The 23,083-nt window shown below is 37.1% G+C and overlaps 1 protein-coding gene across 1 annotated transcript in view; it reads left to right on the forward strand.

Annotated features, from left to right (window-relative positions):
• The window catches only part of LOC147915047 (uncharacterized), a 111,770-nt gene extending 90,834 nt beyond the window's left edge, over positions 1-20,936 (forward strand). The window contains exons 20-21 of the mRNA XM_087441351.1: positions 18,789-18,893; positions 20,884-20,936. Of these exons, the coding sequence (XP_087297477.1) occupies positions 18,789-18,893; positions 20,884-20,909 (131 nt within the window). The 3' untranslated portion in view covers positions 20,910-20,936. The remainder of the gene's footprint in view (positions 1-18,788; positions 18,894-20,883) is intronic.
• Positions 20,937-23,083: the final 2,147 nt, after the last annotated feature.

The following is a 23,083-nucleotide window of genomic DNA, read 5'->3' on the forward strand; positions in this document are numbered from 1 at the left end:
GCTGGCCCCGTGGCTTAGCGGTTAAGTGCGCACGCTCCGCTGCTGGTGGCCCGGGTTCGGATCCCGGGCGTGCACCGATGCACTGCTTCTCAGGCCATGCTGAGGCTGCATCCCACATACAGTAACTAGAAGGATGTGCAGCTATGACATACAACTATCTACTGGGGCTTTGGGGGATAAAAAAAGGAGGAGGATTGGCAGTAGATGTTAGCTCAGGGCCGGTCTTCCTCACAAAAAAAAAAAAAAGAAGAAGCTCAGGAAAGAGAGGCAGCACCTCTGCAGGCACTAGGTCAAGTGATGCCCCAAGGGATTTGCCTGTGGCCCTAGATTCACTAGTGGGTGGAGGATGAATTCTGTATAGTTCAGGGTGCCCTTCGTGTTCCCATACAGCTGCTTGTTTCCTTCTTTCTTCCTCTTCTCCATCTTCTTTTCATTTCTAAACATTTTTTTCTTTTTCAGCTATACTGGGTCATTTTTTATTATTTCCTGCAGGTATTTTCTAATTTGTTTTCCATTTCTTTAAACATAGTAAACATAATAGTTTTATAACTTGTGCCTGATAATTCCTAAATTTGAAGTTTTTGTGAGTATATTGCTGCTGCCTGTTATTTCTGCTTATTCTCTCTCAGGTCACTTATTTCATTCTATGTTTGATTCTTTTAACTGTGAGTGATTTTCCTTGGAAAATTATTGAAAGAAACCTTTGAGGCCAAGGATGGAAGCACATTCCTAAGGAATACTTGCCTTTGCTTCTGCTAGCATTTGGATAGGATCAATGCAAGATGAGTGAGATTTTGTGATCCATTCCAGTAAAGTAAACTTGAGCTGCAAATCTGTGCAAGGGCCTGGTTATTAATACTCAACTTCTCAGGGATGGTTTCTCCCATGCTTTCTTTGCTCCAGGGCAACTCCTCACTACCATTTATAGTCCCCTTGGGATGAGGGTGGGATGAGGAAGGTTTACTTCTTATTTACTCTTATCCTGAAGATTTAGCTCTTTAGGTTCTCAGCCTTATGGGGGAGAGGATCTCCTTTTGGATAGATCCAGGTCTTTGACTTTGTTCACCTAGACTCCATGAGGCCATCAACATTAAAGTTCAAATTCAGATCCAGGAAATATTATTTGAACAAAAATAATAAGAGTGTTCTGCTTACCTCCGTAGGTTCCTGCTTTTCATTAGATTTTGGATTAGTAATTTCTCACTCTCTTATTAACTCTTCAATTCTTTCAAGGATGTGCTTTTTATATTTTGTTCAAGGTTTTAGTTGTTTTCAGCAGGAAGATTGGTTTGAATATCATGATCATCCAAATACATGGAAACAAAACTTGATTACAGAATTTTTCAGGAGTAAAGGTATCTAATCTGGGAGTTCAGAAAACAAAAATAAACTCTACTCATTGTCAACCATATTTTGATTTATTTTACCGTTGGCTGTAAATGATTGAGAAATTGCTCAACCACCTAGAATATTTCAATTCTAACACCCTTATTGACCCCCTCGATATGTATGAACAGACTTTATTAAATCTTGGTCTTCCTCATAAGACTGATAATCATAATGCACAGTAAGTGATATCAATAGTCGCATTTTATAGTCAGTAAGTTTTTCTCACATTCTTTTTCACAAGGAGAGTTTATTGGAGAAATGCAGTGTCCCTGGTTTCTCCCATGTACACATGTTATTAAACTTGGTATAAAAAGAAAACAACAACAAAAAAACAAGGATAGGTTATTGATGTCAATAAAGTGCATACTCTTTTGCAAAACATGGGCATGAACCTTACAGAAAAGGAAATTAATGATCTGGCACACAATCTACCAGCGGATGGTGAGTATTTAAAATCTATTTGAATTGCTCAGGACATCTGGAGAATATGGGCTCCTATAAAAGAATCTCTGAAAACTCTTATTTGGTATTAAGACATAAAACATTAAAGATGACTCAGAGTGAAAGTAAACATGTTTTTCCCTTGACATTTTCAGCAACTTTATTTTAGTTGAGAGTATGGCCAGATTACTATAGCAGTTACTTTTACCCAGTACATTATGCCCAGCTATAAAAAAAAAATTTACACGACATCCTAAAAGGCAAACACACAGTTGGAAGAGACAGCAGGCATTAGAACCAGGCTCAGATATGGCAAGAATGTTGGAACTATAAAATGTGGAATTTGAAACAACTATGATTAATATGCTAAGAGCTCTAATGGATAAAGTAGATAGCATGCAAGAACAGATGGGCAATATAAGTAGAGAGGGAAATTCTAAGAAAGGACCAAAAAGAAATGCTAGAGCTCAAAAACACTGTAACAGAAATGAAGAATGCCTTTGATGGGCTTGTTAGTAGACTGGACGTGGCTGGACACAACTTGATTTAAAAAAGGCCAAAGACTTCAACAGATACCTCACCAAAGAAGATATACAGATTGTGCATAAGCATATGAAAAGATGCTCTACATCACATATTATTAGGGAAATACAAATTAAAGCAACAATGAGATACCACTACACACCTATCAGAATGGCCAAAATCTAGAACACTGGCACCACCACATATTGATGAGGATGTGGAGCAACAGAACTCATTTGTTGCTGGTGGGAATGCAAAATGGTACAGTCACTTTGGAAGACAGTTCAGCAGTTTCTTACAAAACTAAACATACTCTTACCATACTATCCAGCAGTTGTACTCTTCGGCATTTACTCAAAGGAGTTGAAAACTTGTGCCCACAGAAAAATCTGCACACAGATGTTTATAGTAGCTTTATTCATAATTGCCAAAACTTGGAAGTAACCAAGATGTCCTTCAGTAGGTGAATGGATAAATAAACTGTTTTACATTCAGACAATGGAATATTATTCAGTGCTAAAAAGAAATGAGCTGTATGCAGTGAAAAGAAACAGAGGAACCTTAAATGCATATTACTAAGTGAAAGAAGCCAATCTGAAAAGGCTGCATACTATATGATTCCAACTATACAACATTCTGAAAAAGGCAAAACTATGGAGACAGTAAAAAGATCAGTGGTTGCCAGGAGTTAGGTGGAAGGGAGGATGAATAGGCAGAGCACAGAGGATTTTTAGGGCAATGAATTTATTCTGTATGATACTATAATGGTGGCTACATGTTATTATACGTTTGTCCGTAGAATGTACACATTTAGAGTAAACTGTAATCTAAACTATGGACTTGGGTTGATAATGATGTGTCAATATAGGTTCATCAGTCATAACAAATGTACCATTCTGGTGGGGGATATTGATAATGGGACAGGCTATGCATGTGTAGGCACTGGGGGTTTATGGGAAATCTCTGTAACTTCCACCCAATTTTACTGTGAACCTAAATCTATTCTAAAGAATAAAGTCTATTAAAAATGAACATATATTCTAATAAGGAAAATTTTAGGACTAGATCACTCCACTGGCAAATTCTACCAAATATTTAAGGAAAATAAAGAATAACAATTTTATAAAATTTCTCTGGAAAAATATAGAGAAAGAAGCATTTCCCTCTCGTTTTGTAAGGCCAACACTACCCTATACCATTCCAGACAAAGAAATTACAAGAGAAGAACAGACCAGTAAAACTTCTAAACACATATGCAAAAATCCTATTAAAATATTAGAAAATTGAGGGGCCGGCCTGGTGGCGCAAGCCGTTAAGTGCGCGTGCTCCACTGCGGCAGCCCGGGGTTCACCGGTTCGGATCCCGGGCGTGCACCAACGCACTGCTTGTCAAGCCATGCTGTGGCGGCGTCCCATATAAAGTGGAGGAAGATGGGCATGGATGTTAGCCCAGGGCCAGTCTTCCTCAGCAAAAACAGGAGGATTGGCAGATGTTAGCTCAGGGCCAATCTTCCTCACACACACAAAAATATATATTAGAAAATTGAATCCAGCAACACATGAAAAGAATAATTTATCAGGACCAACTGGGGTTATCCCAGGAATGCAAGGTTGGTTCAACATTTGAAAACAGTCATTGTAACTCACAATATCAACAGAGTAAAGAAGAAAACCTATTTGATTATTTGAACAGATGCAGAAAAAGCATTGAGCAATTGAACATCCATTCATGATTTAAATAAAAAACACAAACTGGGAATATTAGGAAACTTGTGTTCATGGATAGGGAAACTCAGTGTTGTAAAGATATGTTTTTCCTACTTAATATGTAAATTGAATGAAAAACCAAACAAATGTTGGACATTTTTTCTTTTGGAACTTGACAATTTGATCCCAGAAATGTATATGGAAGTTCACTCAGTCTAGGAAAGCTGACAGTTTTTAATAAGAACACAATAAGGGGTTATAGTCATGATAAAGTTATAGATATTAAGGTAATATTTCATTGGCACATGGATATTTCAATTGAGTATAATGGAGAGTTCAGATAGAGACCCATGCATGTATGGGAATTTGGTAATATGAAGGATGTGACATTAAAAAGCAATGGGGAAAGGATGAAATAGTCAGTAAAGATGCTAACACAGTATTCATTTATATAGAAAAAAAATTGATCCCTATATTACACTATACACAAACAATAAATTATAGAAAGAGTAAAGGCATCGATAATTTTAAGGTCTACAAGTACCAGAGTTTTTCAATAATGTAAAACTTCTATTTAATATTTGTCATCTACAGTTAGACACTTCATGAAGAAAATATGGGACAGGGATAAGCAAACTTTTTCTGTAAGGGGCCAAATAATATTTTAGGCTTTGCTGGCCATATGGTCTTTGTTGAAGTTACTCAACTCTGCCATTGTAGTGTGAAAATAGCCATAGAAAATATGTAACTGAGTAAGTGTAGCTGTATTCCAACAAAACGTTCTTTAAAAACAGGCAGAGGTCCAAATATGGCCCATGGGCCATATTTTGCCAATGTCTGAGAAAAACATTGATATTATGGAGGGAAGTATTTCTTAAACATGACAAAAAAGGATCAAATCAGAATTCTTCCCCCTTGGCCTACAATGCCCAATGTGCTCTGACCCATAAGTTTATTTCTGACCTTATTTTCTACCACTCTTCTCCATCATTCCAGCCACATTGGCTTTCCTGTACTTCCTAGAACATCCCAATGCCATTCCTACTTCAAGGCACTTGCTCTTGTTGTTCACTCTTCAGGAACTCATTTCCCCCAGATATGCATGTTGATTCCTCTTTTATATAATTCAGGTCTCTCTTCAAATATCATTTCCTCAATGGTAAGCATACTATCTAAAATGCAGCCCTTCACTCAGACCAGAGTCACACTTCTTTTCCTTAACCTGATGAATTTTTCTTCATTGCCCTTTATTTTATATGTGTATTTATTTATTTTAAAAATTTATTTTATTGAAGTCATATTGGCTTATAACATTGTATAAATTTCATGTGTACATTATTATATTTCAGTTTCTGTATAGACTGCATTGTGTTCTCCACCAATACTCTAGTTTTTATCCATCACCATACATAGTGCCCCTTTACCCCTTTCACCCTCCCCCCACCCCTTCTACTCTGATAACCACTAATCTGTTCTCCCTATCCATGTGTTTATCTTCCACATATGAGTGAAATCATATGGTGTTTGTCTTTCTCTGTTTGGCTTATTTCACTTAGTGTAATACCCTCAAAGTCCATCCATGTTGTTGCAAATAGCATGATTTTGTCTTTTTTCTGGCTGAGTAGTATTCTATTGTATATATGTACCACATCTTCTTTATCCATTCATTCATTGATGGGCACTTGGGTTGCTTCCACATCTTGGCTATTGTGAATAATGCTGTGATGAACATAGGGATGCATAAATCTCTTTGAATTGTTGATTTCATGTTCTTTGGATAAATACCCAGTAGTGGGATAGCTGGGTCATATGGTGTTTCTATTTTTAATTTTTTGAGAAATCTCCATACTGTTTTCCATAGAGGCTGCACCGGTTTGCATTCCCGCCAGCAGTTTATGAGGGTTCCCTTTTCTCTGCATCCTCTCCAACACTTGTTATTTCTTGTCTTATTAATTATAGCCATTTTGACGGGTGTGAGGTGATATCTCATTGTTGTTTTGATTTGCATTTCCCTGATGATTAGTGATGTTGAACATATTTTCACGTGCCTGTTGACCATGTGTATACCTTCTTTGGAAAAATGTCCATTCATATCCTCTGCCCATTTTTTGATCAGGTTGTTCACTCTTTTGTTGTTGAATTCTATGTGTTCTTTATATATTTCGGAGATTAACCTTTTGTCAGGTATATGATTTGCAAATATTTTCTCCCAGTTGTTGGGAGTTTTTGAGTTTTCGTTGCTGGTTTCCTTTGCTGTGCAGAAGCTTTTTAGTTTGATGTAGTCCCATTTGTTTATTTTTCCTTCTGTTTCCCTTGCCTAAGGAGACATGATATTCAAAAAGGTACTGCTAAGACCAATGTCAAAGAGTGTACTGCCTGTGTTTTGTTATAGGAGTTTTATGGTTTCAGGTCTTACATTCAAGTCTTTAATCCATTTTGAGTTAGTTTTTGTGTAAGGTATAAGATAATAGTCTACTTTTCTTCTTTTGCATGTGGCTGCCCAGTTTTCCCACCACCATTTATTGAAGAGACTTTCCTTTATCCATTGTATATTCTTGGCTCCTTTGTCGAAAACTAGCTGTTCATAGATGTGTGGTTTTATTTCTGGGCTCTCAATTCTGTTCCATTGATCTCTGTGTCTGTTTTTGTGCCAGTACCATGCTGTTTTGATTACTACAGCTTTGTAGTATATTTTGAAGTCAGGGAGTGTGATACCTCCAGCTTTGTTCTTTTTTCTCACAATTGCTTTGGCTATTTGGGGTCTTTTGTTGTTCCATATAAATTTTAGGATTCTTTGTTCTATTTCCGTGAAGAATGTTGTTGGGATTCTGATTGGGATTGCATTGAATCTGAAGATTGCTTTAGGTAATGTGGACATTTTAACTATGTTAATTCTTCTAATCTGTGAACATGGAATATGTTTCTATTTCTTTAAGTGTTCTTTGATTTCTTTCAATAATGTCTTATAGTTTTCAGTGCATAGGTCTTTCACTTCCTTGGTTAAATTTATTCCTATGTATTTTATTCTTTTTGTGATTGTAAATGGGATTATATTCTTGACTTCTCTTTCTGCTAGTTCATTATTAGTGTATAGAAATGCAACAGATTTTTGTAAGTTGATTTTGTACTCTGCAACTTTGCTGTAGTTGTTGATTATTTCTAATAGTTTTCTGGTAGATTCTTTAGAGTTTTCTATATATAGAATCATGTCATCTGCAAACAGTGAGAGTTATACATCTTCCTTTCCAATTTAGATCCCTTTTATTTCTTTTTCTTGCCTAATTGCTCTGGCCAAAACTTCCAGTACTATGTTGAATAAGAGTGATGAAAGTAGGCCCCCTTGTCTTGTTCCTATTCTCAGAGGCATGGCTTTCAGTTTTACACTATTAAATGTGATGTTGGCTATGGGTTTGTCATATATGGCCTTTATTGTGTTGAGATACTTTCCTTCTATACCATTTTATTGAGAGTTTTTATCATAAATGGATATTGGATCTTTTCAAATGCTTTCTCTGCGTCTGAGATGATCATGTGATTTTTATTCCTCATTTTGTTAATGTGGTGTATCACACTGAATGATTTGTATCACACTGAATGAACCATCCCTGCCTCCCTAGAATAAATCCCACTAGATCGTAGTGTATGATCCTTTTAATGTATTGTTGTAGTTGATTTGCTAATATTTTGTTGAGGATTTTTGCATCGATGTTCATCAGTGATATTGGCCTGTAATTTTCTATTTTTTTGTGTTTGTGCTTGTCTGGTTTTGGTATCAGGGTAATGTTGGCCTCGTAGAATGAGTTAGGAAGTGTCTCGTCTTCTTCAATGTTTCGGAATAGTTTGAGAAGGATGAATATTAAGTCTTCTTTGAATGTTTGGTAGAATTCACCAGAGAAGTCTTCTGGTCCTGGACTTTTGTTTTTTGGGGGAGGTTTTTGATTACTGTTTCAATCTCTTTGCTTGTGATTGGTCTATTCAGATTCTCTATTTATTCTTGATTCAATTTTGGGAGGTTGTATGAATTAAGAATTTATCCATTTCTTCTAAGTTATCCAATTTGTTGGCAAATGGCTTCTCATAGTATTCTCTTATAATCCTTTGTATTTCTGTGGTGTCTGTTGTAATTTCTCCTCTTTCATTTTCAATTTTATTTATTTGAGCCTTCTCTCTGTTTTTCTTAGTGAGTCTGGCTAAGGGTCTGTCAATTTTGTTTATCTTCTCAAAAACCAACTCTTAGTTTTATTGATCCTTTCTACTCTTTTTTTAGTCTCTATTTCATTTATTTCTTCTCTGATTTTTATTATTTCCCTCCTTCTACTGACTTTGGGCTTTGTTTGTTCTTGTTTTTCTAGTTCTTTTAGGCATAGTTTAAGATTACTTATTAGAGATTTTTCTTGTTGATGTAGGCTTGTATTGCTATAAATTTCCCTCTTTGTACCACTTTTGCCACATCCCATAACAGTTGGTATGTTGTGTTTTCATTTTCATTTGTTTCCAGGTATTTTTTGATTTCTCCTTTGATTTCTTCATTGATCCAGTGGTTGTTCAGTAGCATGTTGTTTAGTTTCCACACATTTGTGACTTTCCCAGCTTTTTTCTTGTAGTTGATTTCTAGTTTCATAGCACTGTCATTGGAAAAGATGTTTGATATGATTTCAGTCTTCTTAAATTTATTGAAGCTTGCTTTGTTTCCCAACATATGATCTGTCTTTGAGAATGTTCCAAGAGCACTTGAGAAGAATGTGTATTCTGCTGTTTTTGGATGGAATGTTCTATACATACCTGTTAAGTCTGTCTGGTCCAGTGCTTCATTTAAGGCCACTCTTTCTTTGTTGACTTTCTGTCTGGATGATCTATCCATTGATGTAAGTGGGGTGTTGAGGTCCCCTACTATTATTGTGTTGCTGTCAATTTCTCTCTTAGGTGTTAATGGTTGCTTTATATACTTTGGTGCTCCTGTGTTAGGTACATATATATTTATAAGTGTTATGTCTTCTTGGTGGAAAGTCCCTTTTATCATTATATAATGTCCCTCTTTGTCTCTATTTATTTATTTATTTATTTATTTATTTATTTATTTATTTATTTATCTTGGTGAGGAAGATCGGCCCTGAGCTAACATCTATGCCCATCTTCCTCTATTTTGTGCATGGGATGCTGCCACAGCATGGCTTGATGAGCAGTGCATAAGTCCACACCTAGGATCTGAACCTGCAAACCCCGAGCCACCAAAGTGGAGCACACAAACTTAACCACTATGACACTGGACTGGCCCCTCTAGTTATCTTTTTTATCTTGATGTCTGCCTTGTCTTATATAAGTGTGGCTACACCCAGTTTCTTTTGCTTGCCATTTGCTTGGAGTATCATCTTCCATCCCTTCATTCTGAGCTTTTGTTGATGTTTAGAGCTGAGATGTGTTTCCTAGAGGCAGCATATTGTTGGGTCTTGTTTTTTAGTCCATCCGGCCACTCTGTATCTTTTGATTGATGAATTTAATCCATTTACATTTTGAGTGATTATTGATATATGAGGGCTTAATACTGCCATTTTATTTCTTTTTTTTCCAGTTCTATATTTCCATTGTTTCTTTTCCCTTGTATTTCTGACTGTCATTTCAGTTTGGTGGTTTTCTGTGATGGCTTTCGCAATTTTCTCTTTATTTATGATTTGTGATTCTGCTCTAGTTTTTGTATTGTGGTTACCATGAAGTTTGTATAAGAGATCTCATAGATGAGATAGTCCATTTTCTGATAGCCTCTTATCTCCATTAGCCTAAGTAGGATCCATCCCTTGCCTCTTCCCCTTCTATGTTTTTGTTGTCACAGATTATTCTTTTTTGTGTTGTAAGTTTGTGACTAATTGAAGTGTTTACAGTTATTTTTGATGCTTTTTTCCCCTTTATCCTTTATTTTATTATTGTTTGCTGGCCTATTCTGATAGAGAGCTACAATTTTCTGATTTTGTCTGTCTATTTATCTCCTTCTCAATGCTTTGTAAGCCTTTGCCTTTTCATTTCAGATAGGAGGGCTCCCTTCATCATTTCTTGTAAGGCAGGTCTAGTGCTGATGAACTCCTTCAGCTTTTGTTTGTATGGGAAAGCTTTTATTTCTCCATCATATCTGAAGGATAATTTAGCCGGATAGCATATTCTTGGCTGATAGTTTTTGTCTTTCAGTATTTTGAATATTTCATTCCATTCTCTACTAGCCTGTAAGTTTTCTGCTGAGAAATCCACTGAAAGCCTGATGGGGGTTCCTTTGTAGGTTATTTTCTTTTCTTTTGCTGCCCTTAATATTTTTTCTTTGTCATTGACTTTTGACAGTTTTAATACTATATGCCTTGGAGAAGGTCTTTTTTTTTTTTTTTTTTAATTTTTTGTTTATTGCAGTAACATTGGTTTACAACATTGTAAAAATTTCAGGTGTACATCATTATACTTCTATTTCTGCATAGATTACATCATGTTCACCACGAAAATACTAATTACAACCCATCACCACACACATGTACCGAATTATCCCTTGCACCCTCCTCCCTCCCCCCTTCCCCTCTGGTAACCACCAATCCAATCTCTGTCCCTATGTGTTTGTTTATTGTTGTTATTATCTACTACTTAATGAAGGAAATCATATGGTATTTGATGGAGAAGGTCTTTTTGTATCGATGTAACCAGAAGTTCTATTGGCTTCATGTACTTGTATGTTCAGTTCTTTCCCCAGGTTTGGGACGTTCTCAGCTATTATTTCTTTGAACAAGCTCTCTGTTCCTTACCCTCTCTCTCTTATCCCTCTGGGATACCTATAATCTTGATGTTACTTTTCCTAATTGAGTCAGATATTTCTTGAAGAATTTCTTCATTTTTTAAACCTTAGTTCTCTCTCCTCATCCACCTGTAGCATTTCTAGGTTTCTATCTTCAAGGTCATTAATTCTCTGCTCCATAAGGTCTACTCTATTTTTTATGCTTTCTACATTGTTTTTTTATCTCATTAATTGTGTTCTTCATATCCAGAATTTCTGTTTGGTTTTTTTTTTTTTAGAGCTCCAGTCTCTTTGAAGTATTCCTTCTGTTCATTAATTTTATTCCTGAGCTCATTGAACTGTCTTTCTGAGTTTTCTTGTAACTCGTTGAGTTTCTTTATGATAGCTATTTTGAATTCTTTGTCAGTTAGATTGTAGTCTTCTGTGACTTCAGGTTTGGTTTCTGGAGAGTTATTTTCCTTCTGTTCTGCAGTTACTGTAATTCTTCATGGTGTTCGATTAATTGATCCTCTGCTGGTGCATTTGTGGTAGTAATTACCTTTTCTTATTTGGGTACAGCTTTGGTTACTTTGGTTCTGGTCACCTGCATCTTGCGTTACTCCACTGGCTCTCCATAGGCTCAGATGTGGCTGTCCCATGCACCACCTGTGCTGCTGTTCCTGAGTTATCTGGGGATGCTGGCTATACTGCTGGCAGGGATACTGGGTTCACAAGTGTCACTGTCACTGGTGGGGCCCAGAGACCTGGGGACTTGTATATAGCTCCCACTGCTGGTGGTGCTGATATTGGGGTTGCCACCACTGGGGGCTGGATCACTGGTTCTGCTGTGGTTCCTGTTGCTTCTGGTCACAGATTCCCCCCTGTCACCATTGGGGTGGAAGCAGGGGCTGTATTTTCTGTTCCCACCCCATCTGCTCATAGTTGTGCCAGTCGGCCACTCTGTATTCATGGGGGCTGTGCTGCGGCCACTCAGCAAGGTGCCTTCTTGTGGGCCTGGCCACCACGCTCACTCGGCCTGCGGGTCGCCTCTCGGGTGGGATGCCTTCTCGCAGGCTGAGCTGCTGCCACTCCAAGGGGAGTGTTCACACAGGCAGTGCCGCTGCAGCATGGTAGCACTCGCACAGGCTGGGCTACCGCTGCTTCACAAGCGTTCACACATGGGCCGGGCTGCCCTAGCCTCCACTCAAAGTCAGGCTGGCCACTGTGTGAGAACCCGCATCCTGGATGGCTGCCACCAGGGAGGAGGAGGGGGCTTCTCCCCTAGTTCCACTGCTTCCCAGGGGTCCAGTCCACCCACCTTCAGGTATATAGCTGCATGGATCTCTCAAGCGTCCTGTTGTGTTGTGTGGGAATCTTCTGTTGGCTGATGGGTGTCCATTTATTTGTAACTTAGAGGAGAGAGACAAAGGGAACAACTCACTCCGCCATGATGCTGATGTCACTCTGTACATATATTATTTATATGTATTTTCACTGTCTTTTCCTGAATGTAAATTCCGTGGGATGGGGACTTTCTTCTGTTCTTTGTGGTATCCCCAGTGCTTGGGAATAATTGATTCTTACTAAATATTTGTTGAAAACATAAGGAAACCATGAAAGCAAAGACTCATAAATTGGACTACATAAAAAATAAAAATGGGGGTGATATCGGCATCATGGTATGGCATAAGATGTCCCTTGTTTTGGTCCCCCTCACAACAACAAAAATTCAGCATCCATCCATGGACAAAGGTGTCTTTGAGGGAGCTATAAGATTCAGGACCGTACACCGAGGGACCAGGGAGGAGTCTCACCCATCTGTGTGTAGGGTAATAGGCAGTCAGACCTCAGTCCTGGCTGTGAACCCTACAGTGGCCAATGAACTGGCTCTAGCCCCTCTTAGCTATGGTCTGGGGCCCCCTGGAGAACACTGACTTAGACAGTCACAGACAAGAGACCCTTTGTGGAAGTCCAGGTTTCCAGAAGAGAAGTTCCAGCACTTTTTTGGAAGAAAAAAAAATATGAGTTTGCATGCATTGGAAAGGGTAAGAGGAACAGTTTGACTTTATTTATGTCACACATCCCCAGAGGCGGCACAGGTTGGGGCCAAGAAATGTCTTCCTCGGCCTGTGATTTATTCTGTGGGGAGACCAAGTGTGTGAGTGAGCAGTTGGCTTCCCCAGTGGTGTGGGGTGCTGCCAAAGAAGTTCATTTCTTTCTTGCCCCATCCAGAATACTAAATTGAGAACTTCATGACTAGCAGGTGAAAAGAGTCTGGGAGAGAGGCAAATAGGACTCTCAGAAGGCATTAAAGGGACATGGGTCCTAACTGCCGTTGTGAATTCCGTGAAGTACACCCACAAGCTGCTAGGAATGCCTCACCTGCAGATCCCCGCAACTGCCCGACAGACAACCCCAATGCTCTGCATGCATCACCAGCATGCGCCCCCACTCTGTGGCCAGCTCTCTGTGGGCACTCCCAATGGTGGCACAAGCAGGCTTTGTCAGATGGCTAGAGAGCACGTTCAGAAAGTTGGTTGAATCTGTAGGCCAGGGAGAGATCACAAACTTGAGCTTTAGTGGCACCTTTGGGGAACAAGAGAGTCTGTCAGCATTCAACCTGGTGTGTTACAGGATCCAGAAAAAGCATAAAAGCTTAAGATTTCTGCCACAAGAGGGAGCAAGAAGCATGGAGCAAGTGTATCTGTAGAAGGTCTGAGAAAGCCTCAGAGTCTCTAGCAGGGCTGACAGAAGGTATTTCTCCCCTGAAGGCAGTTAGTAAAAACTGACTGCTACTTCATATGCAAATACTGTGACTCAAATCTCCAAGGAACATGAAAAATCATGAAAACATGACACTACCAGAAGATCACAATAATCTTCTGGTAACCATACCCAAACACATGAAGATCTCCAATTTACTAGATAAAGAATTCAAAATACAGTAGTCTCCCCTTATCCTCGGTTTTGCTTTCCATGGTTTATTACCTGTGGTAAACCGTGATCTGAAAATATTAAATGGAAAACTCCAGAAATAAACAATTCAAAAGTTTTAAATTGAACACCATTCTGAGTAGCATGATAAAATCTTGCACCATCCTAATCTGTCCTGGCCAAGACGTGAATCATCCTTTTGTCTGGTGTATCCATGCTATATACACTACCCACCTGTTAGTTGCTTAGTAGCCATCTCAGTTATCAGATCAGCTGTCGCGGTACTGCAGTGCTTTTGTTCAAGTAATAATAATGACCCCACAGTGCAAGAGTAGTGATGCTGGCAATTCAGATATGCCAAAGAGAAACCATAAAGTGCTACCTTTAAGTGAAAGTTATCAACTTAATAAGGAAAGGGAAAAAATTGTATGCTGAGGTTGCTAAGATCTATGGTAGCTTTTGTTACAGTATATTGTTATAATTCTTCTATTTTATTGTTAGTTATTATTGTTAAACTCTTACTGTGCCTCATTTATAAATTAAACTTTATCATAGGTATATATGTATAGGAGAAAACATGGTATTTTTAGGGTTCAGTACTATCTGCAATTTCAGACATCCACTGGGGGTCGTGGAATGTATTCCCTGCAGATAATGGAAGACTACTGTAGCTATTTTAAGGAAACTCAGTGATCTGTAAGAAAACACAGAAATGGCTGAACAGTTCAGCAAAATCAGGAAAACAATACATGAACAAAATGAGAAGTTTAACAAAGAGATAGATATCATAAAAAAGAGCCAAACAGATTCTGGAGCTGAAGAATACAGTGAATGAAATGAAAAATACAATAGAGAGCATCAATGTCAGACTTGATCAAGCAGGAGAAAGAGTCACTGAGATTGAAGACAAGAAGTTTGAAATTATCCAATCAGAAGAGAACAAAGGAAAAAGAATGAGAAAGAATGAAGAAAGCCTCCATGATTTATGGGACCATCAAAAGGACCAATTTGAGAATCACTGGAGTTCCAGAAAGAGAAGAGAGGGAGAAGGGGGCAGAAAGTTTATTTAAAGAAATAATGGCTGAGAACTTCACAAATCTGGAGAAATATTTGGATATCCATGGTAATGAAGCTCATAGGTCACCAAACAAAATCAACTTAGATCCTCTTCAAGACATAGTGTAATAAAACCATAAAAAAATCAAAAACAAAGAATTTTAAAAGCAGCAAGAGAAAATAAGCTTATAACTTATAAGGGAACACCCGTAAGGCTATCAGCGTATTACTCAGAGAAACCTTACAGATGAGTAGAGTGGGATGATATATTCAATGTGCTGAAAGAATAAAACTACCAACCAAGAATACTTTATGCAGCAAAACTGTCCTTCAGAAATGAGAGAGAGAGAGAACTTTCCCAGACAAATAAAAGCTGAGGAAATTCATCACCACTAGACCTACCTTAGAAGAAATGCTGAAAGGAATTCTTCCAGCTGAAATGGAAGAATGCTAATTAGTAACATAAAAACAAATGAAAGTATACAACACATTGGTAAAGGTAAGTATATAATCAAATTTGGAATACTCTAATACTGTAATATGGTGGAGTGTTAACCACTTAACTCTGTTATAAAGTTTAAAGAACAAGAGTATTTAAAATAAATATAGCTACAATAATTTTTTAATGAAAACACATTACAAAAAGAGCTAGATTATGACATCAAAAACATAAAAAGGCAGATTAAAAGGTTAGAGTTTTTTATGTGATCAAAATTATCAGCATAAAACAGACTATTATACCTATACGATGTTTTATGTAAGTCTCAATGTAACCATAAAGCAAAAACCTACAGTAGATTCACAAAAGATAAAGAGAAGGGACTCAAAGCATACCACTACAGAAAATCATCAGTTCATCATCATCTGTTCAGAAAATCATCAAAGGAAGACAGCAAGAGAGGAAGAAAGGAACAAGGGAACTACAAAACAGCTAGAAAACAATGAATAAGATGACATTAGTAAGTCCTTATCTATCAATAATTACCATAAATATAAGTGGATTGAATTCTTTGATCGATCATAAGACATACAGTGGCTCGATGGGTAAAAAATGGGACACAACTATATGCTGCCTACAAAAAACTCACTTCAATTTTAAGGACACACATAGGCTCAAAATGAAGGGATGGCAAAAGATATTTCATGCAAGTGGAAAACAAAGGAGAGCAGAGGTAGCTATACTTACATCAGACAAAATAGACTTTAAGCCAAAAAAGTTAACAAGAGACAAAGATGGTTTTATATAATGAGAAAGGGGTCAATTCATCCAGAAGATATAATGATTAGACATAGATACATATTCACCCAACATCAGACACCTAAATATATTCAGCAAATACTAACAGATCTGAATGGAGAAATAGACAACAATACAATAATAGTAGAGGACTCAATACCCCACTTTCAACAATGGATACATCAGCTGGATAAAATCAACAAGAAAACATTGGACATGAACAATACTTTAGAACAAATGGACCTAACAGACATATACAGAACATTCCATCCAACTGCTACAGAATACAAATTCTTCTCAAGTGCACATGGAACATCCACCAGGATAGATCATGAGATAGGTCACACAATAACAAACAACCCAATTAAAAAATGGGCAGAGGAACTGAATAGGTGTTTTTCCAAAGAAGACGTAGAAATGGCCAACATGTACATGAATAGGTGCTTGACATCACTAATCATCAAGGAAATGCAAATAAAAACCACAATGAGATAGCATCTCACACCTGTTAGAATGGCTGTCATCAAAAAAACAAGAAATAACAAATATTGGCAAGGGTGTGGAGAAAAGGGAACCCTTGGGCACTGTTGGTGGGGATGCAAATTGGTTCAGCCACTATGGAAAACAGTATAGAGGTTCCTCAAAAAATTAAAAATAGTACTACAATATGATCCAACATTCCCACTTCTGAGTGTATACCCAAAGGAAATGAAAACAGGATCTTGAGGAGTTATCTGCACTCCCATGTTCACTGAAGCTTTTTCACATTAGCCAAGCTATGAAAACAACCTGGATGCCTGTCAACGGATGAATAGTTAAAGAAGATGTGGTGTATATATGCAGTGGAATATTATTCAGCCATGAGAAATAAGGAAATCCTGCCATTTGTGACGACATGGATGGGCCTTGAGGGCATTATGCTAAGTGAAGTAAGTCAGATAAAGAAAGGCAAATACTGTAGGATATCACTTAATGTGGAATCTAAAAAAGCTGAACTCATAGAAGCAGAGAGTAAAATGGTGGTTATCAGGGGCTGGGGGTTAGGGGAAATAAGATTTTAGTCAAAGGGTACAAACTTCTAATTATAAAATTAATAAGTCCTGGGGATCTAATGTACGGAATGGTGATTATAGTTAATAATACTGTATTATACACTTGAATGTTGCCAAGAGAGGAGATCTTAAATGTTTTCACCACAAAAAAGAAATAGTAATTATGTGGTTTGATAGAGGTGTTAGCTAATGTTATGGTGGCAATCATTTTTATACGTGTATCAAATCAACATGTTGTATTCCTTAAGCTTACAGAATATGTCCATTATATCTCAATAAAGCAGGAAATAAATAAAAACGAGTAAAAAATTCTGCATGACCAAATACACACTAACAAAAATTTTAAAAAGCAAGCCAAAATCTGAGAAGATATTTGCAATGCATAAAACCAACCAAGAGTCAGTTTCTGGACTCTATGAAGTACTCCCACAAATCGGTAATAACAAGCCAAACAACTAGTATTGAAGTGGATGAATATGAGACCAAACATGTGACAAAAGAGGAGATCTCTAAGAGGCCAATCACTTATAAAAAGTACTTCACTTCATTGGTAATCATGGAAATCTAAATTAAAACAACAGTAAAAAAATACCACTTCATGGGGCCGGCCCCACGGCGCAGCGGTTGTGTGTGCGCGCTCCACTGCTGGTGGCCTGGGTTCGGATCTTGGGCGCGCACCGATGCACCACTCGTCAGGTCATGCTGTGGCGGCATCCCATATAAAGCAGAGGAAGATGGGCACGGATGTTAGCCCAGGGCCAGTCTTCCTCAGAAAAAAGAGGAAGATTGGCATGGATGTTAGCTCAGAGCTGATCTTCTCCCCCCCCCCCCACACACAAAAATACCACTTCACAGATATCAAATTCTGAAAAATTGTAACAAACAATACCAAGTGCTGGCAAGGATATGGAGCAATGGAAACTCTCATGCACCGCTAGTAGGAATAATAGTTGATGCAACATTTTCAAAAGCAGCTAGCTAAAATCTCAAGAAGTTAAAAATGTGTGTATGCCACTCCAGCTATTCCACTCCTGTATATAACCCAGATTCTCGCTCTTGTCAACAAGGAGATATATACAAGAATGTACAAAGCAATGTGTTTGTAATGGAAAAAAATTGGAAACAACCTAAATGTCATCTACAGGAGAATGAATCAATACATGATGGCATAACATTATAGTAGAATAATAAACAGTAGTTAAAATGAATGAAACAGTGCTCCATGTTTCAACATGGACAAATCTAAAAAACAAAAGAATTGAATGAAAAATGCAAGTAGCAAAAGGAAATTCACATTATGATATGATTTATCTAAACTTTAAAGTTCTGCAAAATCATTTCATGTATGCTAGTAAAATATGCACGGGAATTATAAACATTTTATATGAGTCAGTAGATCCCCTTGGGGAAGGTGGGAAAAGAATGGGGATGAGGAGGGATTCAGAAGATATTTTTGTCATATCTATTCTGTTTATTCATGAAGCTGGGTGGGATACACAGGCATCAGTAATATCATCATAAAAAATTATATCCCTGTAATGTTTCATAATTTAAAGAAAAATGAGAGGAAATTAGAAATTATTTGGAAAATTTACTCAGAGGAAAGAACCATGTGAACTTCGGTTCAAGAAACAAAAATAACACTTTCCTACTGGCAACAGTATGTGACTTTTATTTTCTTTATGATTCTCTCCTATTTGTTTCCTAAGGAAGAATGGTTAAAGTCGATGACCTGGATACTGTTCTGGAAAACCTGGGGATCAAACTCACAGAACAGGAACATGAAGATCTGACAAAAAATCTTCCACTTCATGGTGAGCATTGTAAATGATGGGTTTTAGAAAAGAATTTACATTTGTGGCTTGTGTAAGAGAATACATATTACTAGTGATATTTGGTTAAAAAAAAAAAGCAGTTTGCAAAGATGAGAAAAGGGCCAGTCCTAATTTAAGAATAGAGCATACATTAATTAGGGTAAGCTAGACATCTGTTTAGCAAAATAAGCCCCAAAATATATCATATGTCATTACACACAATAAAATTTTAATTCTCTCTGCCATAAACATTGAAGGTGAGAATATTTTTGGTTGATGGGTAGTGACTCTTCTCCGTTCGGTGATACAGGGATCCAGGTTCCTTCTAGGGCCTTTTCAGTGCTTGTATTCAACTGATGGAATGAAGAAGAGAGCCATCATTTTCACCATTTTCTCAACCCATCCTTTGTTGTAGCACTTGGCTACACCAAAATGCAAGGGAGAGTGTTAGAAATGTAGTATATGGCTGAGCATCCACTTCCATCTACAATTCTACGTTATGGGAGGAAATAGGAGTATTGGTGGATAGCTAGCTGTTGTTGTTGGGTTTTTTTGCCACAGAACTTGTCTCTTAATTTTCATAAATAAAACAATAGTTCAATTGTAATAGTGCATATGTCTTTGTTTCAGAAATCCATAGTCATCAACTTCTCTTCTGTGTTCTTAGCGCTGAAGGTAGCCAAGACCACTCTTAAAATAGGAAATGGACATGGAGCAGGAAAAAAATTGGGAGAATTGGAGTGAAAGAGGCTCCATGTTGTCAATGTCATCACAAAACAGTTATTCCTTAACACATTCTATTCCGCAGTGTCCATACTCATTTCAGTTTTACACTTTTTCCGGGGAAATATTATTTGTTCACATATTTTCAGTTATTATCTCTATGCAGAAGACTTCCAAATCTTCAGCTTAGGGTTTTCCTATGAATATAATATTAATGTATCCAAAATTCCTGTTATACACTCTTACTTTCACCATGTTTAAAACTGATTTTATAATTTACTGACATAAATTGGTCTCTTGGTAGGTTGAATCATCATTTTCTATTCACACAGGCTAGAATGCTTTGTATGTATCCTTCACTCCTTACTCTCCTTCTCTGCCTATATTTCATTAATTGCCAAATCAACTCACTCTAACTGCAGGTTATTTCCTTTTAAACCTGTCTTTTTTAGGGCTATCAGAATACTCTATGTAAAATGTAAATTTTATATTTCCCCACTTGAGTCCCTTCAGTGGCTTGCCATTCACCACCAAAAAAATCCAAGTTTTCTAGTCCAAGCATGGCGGGTAGAAGACCCTCCTGCATCTAGTCTTAACTTCCAGCCCTTCTTATTACTCCCTGTTTCTCATTTGCTCTGCAGTCACACTGAAGTATCTGAACCTCCACTGGGTATGAACAGCATTCTATAGTGGTAACAGGAATGTCACCTAACTTGCTGAATAAAAAATTTCTCTCTTCATTTCTTTGATAAAAAATGTCTGTTTATATATCTATCTCCTCATGACAGACTGAGCTACTTGAATACAGATACTGCTATTTTTAGCATCCATAGTGTTCTTTCTCAATGCCTAGTATAGTACCTGATATTTAGCAGAGTATTAGTAAAAGTTTCTTCCACAAATGAGTAAATGCTTTATTACCTAATACTTACACCATAGCATCCTATTGCATATCTTCCCCCATCTCACTCTATACCTTTCCACAAACATATTCAGATTCTTATAACCTGGTAAATCATACTCTTCTAAAAAAAATTATTCTCAATTCTGGGTTAACCTTCTTCAAAGATCCTATCTTTTTATGCATAGGCTTCCCATTTTTCATTATATACTAAACATGCCTCTATCATTTACCATATTATAATACAAATAGAAGCCTTTGTATAAATCTTCTGCTAAAACTTGAGAGCTGTTGTCAGCAAGAACCACACCTGGATTCATATTGTACTCCCATTACCTAGCATATTTTCTTTCACTTATTTGACAGGCCTTCAATACTTGATGAGTGAATGAATAAGTGGAGAGCTTGACCAAAAGAAGTAAGAAATAAATAACCATCTCTGGTTGGAAGTGGTAGAAATTCATTAACAATTTCCTGGACATGGGTGCAGGGAGGGTTGGTGTTGGGCATATGCACCCGAAGGCATTTTGTGTCAGGACATGTTGGCAGCCGTTCCCATTCTGGGTTGGCGGCACCACAGTGCATTTGGCAGGGTCAAGCTTCTTGCCTACTCTTTCTAGGTACCTAGAGTGTCCCCACATGAAGACTGAAGTACTCTTGAAAGTCACCTATTTCCAATGAGTTAAGTTGGCAGGCGCATAGGAAAGGGAGATGCCTGATTCAACTTCAACTGTGTGGCTCTAGCAGCAGGTAGAAGAGGGAACCCTGCAGTGGGCTGCATGCATGCTGAGTAGTGATACTGGGCATAGGACACCTATGAGGTTCTGTACTCACCCCAAGAGTATTCCATGCCCAAGAGAGGGTGATATTAAAACAAACAAAACCCACCATAACAGTTTGAGAGACAGACTGTGGGAGAAAGGACAGAGCTTTTTTCCTGTTTTTTGAATGAAAATGTATTTTCATTTTGCACTGGCCCCAGAAATTATGTAGCTGGCTCTTGTGGGGTTGATCAGTCCTTCCTGATATTGGAACAATGCCATGTTTCCATAACTCTCTATCTTGTAATGATTTTTCCAAAGATTAAAAGGTAGAAATATTTATCAAGCTTTATAGATATATTGGTAACAAAAGATTTAAAACACCTATACATATCACTAGCCATTCCAAGTTAGTAGTTGAAATAATTAAAGAAAAGTATTAGTAAAAATGAAAAGTGAAAGTCTCTCTTTTAACATAAATCTTGGAAAGAACTTAATGTTTGTATCAGAAAAAAAGGATTGCTAGTACCATTAGCCAGTTCTAACACTTTTTAAGCACAAGACTTAGAGAAAGTGTTTTGTGGGGCCAAGCCTCTGGCAACAAAGAATGAATTCTTGTCATCCATTGCATATAAATTTTTAGTTGATTGAGATAAAATTGTGGATTGAATCTATTTCCTAATTTAGCCCCTGTGTCTTTTTATAATATTATCCATATCCTAATTCTGATTTTTCTTTTAGCTCATGGGAAGATTCGTCTTAATAAGTTAGTGAAAGCAGTGGAAACTACTACAGGATAGTTAGAATTTACTATAAATCTAATATCTTAATTCTTTATTCTAAATTATATTTTTATATAGTCTCATCATTCCTTTCTTTGTTTATTTCGCCATTTTCTTTTGTATAGATGAAATATTTATAGGTAATTGCCTGGAATTTGTTTAGATTATCTACATTTTAGCACGAAAATTTCAATGTAATGTTTTGGTACCAATTTCTTTCCTTTCTGGAATATTTGCCAGTAATAGTCACTATTTCTGATTTTGAAAGCCAAATTTAAATTAACACAACAAATGATGCAGCGAAACTTTCATAAAGATTCTCTTATCATTAAGAGACTAATATTTGAATCATATACTTACAGTATCCTAATTTGCATCGTGTAAACTGCACCATTATTTCTATCATTTGATAATGTTGGACAGTTCTCAGTGTATTATTCTGCTCATGCTGCTATTGTAGCTGAAACTAAATGGCATCAATTATTATTTTTTATGTTTTTGAAATACTAGACTTTTCTCAATATACCAATCTGTCATCATTTCTGTTGTGTTGAAGGAGGAGAGGTTGATGTCAATGATGTGGAAGATGTTTTGGGAAAAATGAGGATAACATTCACAGATAAGGAATTTGTGAAGCTGGTAGAAAATCTGCCACTGGATGGTAAGAACTTAAAATAGCAGTATGGCCTTGTAAGGAGCATACATTTCTTGATGTTTGTTTGTGAGAATTTCTATAGCATTCCAATTTGATAGCATAGAAAAAAATACTTTTTAAAATCATTTGGCATGAAATATACCATGCCTGTGTAATCATACAGACACACACTCAAGCACATGCATGCATACACATTCTTAATGTAAAGATACATTCTAATTTGTTAATGTGAGTTACCTGCAATATTAGGGGTGTGATAGGAGGGAGAAGAAGGGATAGAAGGAATTCAAGCAATAATAATAATAAAAACAACAAAAGATTAGATTTAAAAAGCACACCCATGTATGATATGATCTAATTGATACATT

This window comes from Ceratotherium simum, chromosome 16, assembly GCF_057802395.1.
Source record: "Ceratotherium simum simum isolate JZ-2026a chromosome 16, ASM5780239v1, whole genome shotgun sequence".
Lineage (NCBI taxonomy): Eukaryota > Metazoa > Chordata > Mammalia > Perissodactyla > Rhinocerotidae > Ceratotherium > Ceratotherium simum.